General features: G+C 53.2%; 1 protein-coding gene across 2 annotated transcripts; it reads left to right on the top strand.

Moving 5' to 3' along the window:
• The first annotated feature begins 1,400 nt into the window (after positions 1-1,400).
• LOC112295324 (protein SHI RELATED SEQUENCE 6) lies at positions 1,401-4,187 on the top strand. Of its 2 annotated transcripts, none has more exons than XM_024546733.3 (3): positions 1,401-2,740; positions 3,050-3,421; positions 3,591-4,187. In XM_024546733.3, exons 1-3 carry the CDS (start codon positions 2,578-2,580, stop codon positions 3,929-3,931), a joined length of 876 nt encoding a protein of 291 aa, XP_024402501.1. In that variant the 5' UTR covers positions 1,401-2,577; the 3' UTR covers positions 3,932-4,187. The 2 variants fall into 2 exon arrangements, with proteins under 2 accessions (XP_024402501.1, XP_024402502.1); XM_024546734.3 differs by having other exon boundaries at positions 1,728-2,740; positions 3,050-3,340.
• The last annotated feature ends 580 nt before the right edge of the window (positions 4,188-4,767 follow it).

The raw sequence follows: 4,767 nt of genomic DNA, 5'->3' as shown, positions 1-4,767 counted from the left end.
TTCCTTTCCTCGGTGGCTGGATATCTTTTTCTTGCCTGTATTGCTATGGGTGTGTGGGATGTCTGTCTCTCGATCCAGGCTCAGAGACTGATAGGAAGGGAGACACAGAGAGAGGGGGGAATGAAGTTCAACCCTAAGACTGACCCGATGGATGAGTACACTAGAGGGGGAAGTAGGCCAAGTGGCCGGAGCGGGAGGATTGCGCTTTTGGCAATCGAAGGTGTGGGGGGGAGAGGCGGGGGTGCCTGCTTGCCTCGGTGGGGCGGCTTATTGAGGAGATGGTTTTTCTTTGGTAATTCCGGAAATCCTTTATTTATTCACGAGTCATAAATATCCGCAGAAAATGGGAGGAGAGTGGCAGCACTTTATGGCCGGGAGAGACGCTACGCCGTGGCTAAAATAAGCATCGGGAGAGTTCTAGGGTCTACCTGACTAGGATGGGAATGGGAACGGCAGGGGGCGGAAGGAGGGCTGGTTCCTGGGGGCAATGAAAGTCTCATAATCATCAGTCACAACCAGCATCATCAGCGATTCGGGTCTTCTGGGTCGTGTGCGGGAGGAAGGCGAGGGGCCTGGCAGCTACATTCATCGGGGGGCACCCAACTTGGAGTGAGTGGGAGTGTTGGTGTAGTTGTAAGTTGCTCAGCGGTAGTGGCACCAGGTTCTGCTGCGGCGAGCGCAGGCAGGGTGCCCCGGCTCGTGTCTGGCTTTGGCAACGCTGCGCCGAGCTTTTCGCCGCCACATCTTTGAACTAGCCCATGCCAAAGAAAACTGGCTAACAGAGAGCTAGAGGAAAGGGAAAAGAGGAAAGGCAGCGGCACCTTCAATTCTCGGCTGCAACTGTCGATAGCCTCGAGAGTTTGATGAGGAGCTATCTGTGTATCTATGTATGCGCCAAGCAGCGGCATCGTAGTGGTATCATCTTCCTCGCACCTGCTCGCTCGTGACATCTACTCCTAGCGAGCTAGCCTCACCCCCCTGCTCCTGGTATTCCTGTTCCTATTCTACGACGAGGGCTGCCGAGGTGGTCGTAGTGCTGCCTTTGAGTGGGCACACTCTCCCTGCCTGCTGCCACTCCATGCTCTCAGCAGCTCCAAGCTCCAACCAACCGCCTGCGCCACCATTCATAGCACCATCACGGGGTTTTGCTTTCCCTCAGGCGGTTGCACCTGCACGCTTCGCGCTTGTGTCTTTCCGTGATACTTCCGAGCCAAGTCCCACCTGATAAGCTGTAGTTCGGAATAGCCTTGCACACAACCTGGCGAGCAGCAGCAGCAGCAGCAGGGGACGAAGAAGAAGAACAATTCGTCGTTGTAAGGTGCTGGAGTTAATAGTGATTTTGCCCCGGGCGGTGTGTTCCTCGATTCTGGGAGTAGTCACTAGTAGGTGCCGGATTGCACAGCAGTGTAGAAGGAACTTCTGGCAGCTGCTTGCGATTGCAACCTTCTCTCTCTCTCTCTCCCCCCCCCCTCTTTTTTTTTTTTTTTTTTTTTTTTTCGTTTTTTTTTAATCATACAAATTTTGGTCGCCTGTGTTGCTGCTGCTCGATTCTTGTTTGATTCGGGCGAAGAAGCGATTGCTGGAGATGTGACGAGGTGAGCTAGGCTACGCATCAGTGGAGGAGAGAAAGAGAGATTGCGATTCTCCGTTGTTTTCGTTTCGGAGTGGTAGTAGCCGAAGGGTGGGGCCCGAGAGAATTAGTGAGCGAGAGAGAGAGAGAGCGAGAGAGGTACAGAGAGAGCAGGTGCGAGAGAGAGTGGCTGTTTGCGGTGGTTGGGTGAGCGGAGGACTGTGAATTGCGAATTGGGGTGGCGTCCGTGGTGGAGAGGTGATGTTGTGCTATTGAGATAGGGAGTGAAGGTGGAGAGATTCGGAGCTGGCACAGTGGCAAGTGTGGCGCCGGCAGTGACAACGGGAGGGGGAGGAGGAGAAGGGGGTGTCACTACAGCAGGCAGGGTGGAGGGAGGGCCGCTCAAAGACGGGGATCTGTCACTGGGCTTCGGCTACACGCCTCGGGTTCCCGTCAGCCTGAGCGACGCCGTGCCCCCGGGTTCTCATCCAGGGCTGTGGGGGCGGCCTACCGCAACTTACAGCTTTCGCGATGCCGGTGCTGCACTCGGCGTGGGTTTAGCCGGCACCCAACGCGAAATTTTCCGGGACATCCTCTCTCGCGGTGAAGAGTTCGGCCCTGCGTACGCCGAGGTCTTGAAGCTAGATAGTGAGCGCGAGCGAGCTATTCAGCAGCAGCAGCAACACCACCAGCAGCACCATCAACAGCAGCATCATCAGCAACACCATCATCAGCACCAACATCAGCAGCAGCAACAACAACACCATCAGCAGCAGCAACAACAACACCATCAGCAGCAGCAACAACAACACCATCAGCAGCAGCAACAACAACACCATCAGCAGCAGCAACATCATCAACATCAGCAGCAGAGCTTGCAAGGTGTTCAGAGACAAGTTAATATCGTAGGAGAAGGACCGAATTATGGGGATACTGGGCGAGGAGAGGGCGAGAGTAGCAGTAGTGGGAGCGTGGACAAAGGTGGGCACCAGGGCGATCAAGCCGGAATGGAACCATGGGCGGCTCGCACTTTGAGGGACGACGTGGTGCGGGTGATGGATGTGCAGCCGCTCAACGAACAACCACCATCCCGTCAGGTTCTACAACACAATCCCCAAGCTGCCCAGCCCAATGTCGACGCTGTCCCGCAAGTGCATCAGCTTCAACTAGGTTTGTTTCACTTTCACATTTCTCAATTTCCCCGATTATCACATCCCACGCTTACACTAATTTAAACTGATCAACTGTACTATCCCGCCGTCTTTTACCTCTCGTTCCTGTTTAGCCAAATTTTTACGAACCAGCTGCGGCGTTCGTCGAAATTGCCGTATTTCGATATCTGACCTAGAGCCTGAGCAGCTTCAGTGTATCGGCATCATGCCGCCCATTCGTATCGATTTTTTTTCATTAGGGATTTGAACTAGGTCAGTGCACCTTGTTGATGACTTGAGATTGTGTTGGAATTGTTGGGGAATCAAGATGCAACGAAGCACAAGGTCCCACACGCACCGCAAGTTCCACAAGTTATGGGCCACGGCTCTACGGCGTGCCAAGAATGTGGGAATCAAGCGAAGAAGGATTGCTCGTTTCAGAGGTGCAGGACGTGTTGCAAGAGTAGAGACTTCGACTGCGCCACCCACGTCAAGAGCACCTGGGTTCCGGCCTCCAAGAGGCGCGAGCGTCAAGCTGCGGAGGCTGCTGCAGCAGCGGCTGGACAACCAAGACCGAAGTCGAAGCGCGCCCGCACCATCACACTGGCTGCACCTGCAGGTGCGACCACATCTATGACCACAACGTCTGCCAATTCGCCCCGCGGCTCTGATATCAACTCTGGTCACCCATCTCAACCAGGTCTGACAGTCGGTCTTAGCCTTGCTTCTCGTAATCCTCATCGTTGTCCAACTTTGTTGATTGCAGGGTTAATGGTTTTTAAGGGGATATTGATCACAATTTTCTTGAATATCCGGCGGTCTCATGTAAGGGTTTTACTGATACGGGTGAATGGCTGTGACCTTAACAGCGCAAGGAAGAGGGGGGTTGCCGCCGGAAGTGCGTGCGCAAGCGCTGTTCAAGTGTGTGAGAGTGACAGGCGTGGAAGATGGTGAGAATGAGTGTGCATATCAAGCCACGGTGAAGATAGGAGGACACATTTTCAAGGGATTGTTGTATGATCAGGGGCTAGACCTTGCGCAACAAGCTGTCACATCTAATCCGAGTGAGCTGCAGCTGGGCGGGGGCGGAGCAGGGGGCGTGCGGAGCAACCTTCCATCGTCGTCCCCTTTGTTGGATCCGTCTGGAATGTATGCCGGCAACCCGCTTCTTGGAGGCGAAGATTCGCGTGTAGCTCCATGGTTTACGTAGCCGCAGGGGGTGAGGAAAAGAGGACTTAAATGAGCTCGGTAGGGCGATGATCCCAGCGTGTGTGGCACTGTCGATCGGGTGATGGTCTAGAAGTGAATTGTCCACCGTGTGGCAGACAGTTTCATGAGGGGCAAATTTTGTAAGAAGTTAAGACTGGTAGGGTTGGACTAGGAATGGGGTTTGGCGATGCTGTACATGGTGTATGATTGAACATGACCTGATTTAAAGTTTCCAAGTTGCTGCTGCCTTCAACGTGGCTGAAGTCGCCCTACTGTCGTTCCTATATATACTTCCAGTCTTTCTAGCTGCCATCTATAGAATGTTCTCTCTTACTGTTTCATGCTATGAACAAGTTTCACTGTTAGAAAAAAGTATTTCTTATGCGCTTGGTGTGGTTATCCCGTTTCTCTGTTGGACTTCGGGTTTCGGCGCTTGTGCCGACAGGAGTGTGTTTAGAGTCAGTGCCACGGTCCTACTCGTCTCAGCAGTACGCTGTCACTAATGTAACGCAAAGCCCTTTTAGGGCTGATCCAAGCCACCTGTTGCCGTATCACCAAATGTGCTCTCAATACTCGTCTCAGCTCTAGAAGCAGGGTTTGATATCATTTCGTATTCTCTAGCCTGCTTGTTAACTGGACCCATTGGCTCATCCAGTGCACCAGTCTCAGTTTCCCTTCGGCACGAGTAGCTGCTACGCTTGACAACGGTGTAAATCCACAGCTTTTCTACTCAAGTTGTGTCGTTCAACAGCCAGACTCTCAACTGTTGGGGTAACACTTCTGACTCTCGACTCAGTTCGTCACGCGAGAACCATCTATCTGTGCAACACAAGTTTT

The sequence above is a fragment of the Physcomitrium patens genome, chromosome 18 (assembly GCF_059467195.1).
Source record: "Physcomitrium patens ecotype Gransden chromosome 18, ASM5946719v1, whole genome shotgun sequence".
Lineage (NCBI taxonomy): Eukaryota > Viridiplantae > Streptophyta > Bryopsida > Funariales > Funariaceae > Physcomitrium > Physcomitrium patens.
The sequence above is the reverse complement of the archived record's forward strand: the minus strand, read 5'-3'. Positions and strand labels throughout refer to the sequence as shown.

What these genes read in the sequence shown, in the direction of transcription:
- LOC112295324 (XM_024546733.3), top strand. Translation starts at nt 2,578, where the DNA reads ATGGAACCATGGGCGGCTCGCACTTTGAGGGACGACGTGGTGCGGGTG. An exon ending in AGTGCATCAGCTTCAACTAG is followed by an intron (nt 2,741 to 3,049) that starts GTTTGTTTCACT and finishes TGGGGAATCAAG; the next exon opens with ATGCAACGAAGCACAAGGTC. An exon ending in TGGTCACCCATCTCAACCAG is followed by an intron (nt 3,422 to 3,590) that starts GTCTGACAGTCG and finishes TGACCTTAACAG; the next exon opens with CGCAAGGAAGAGGGGGGTTG.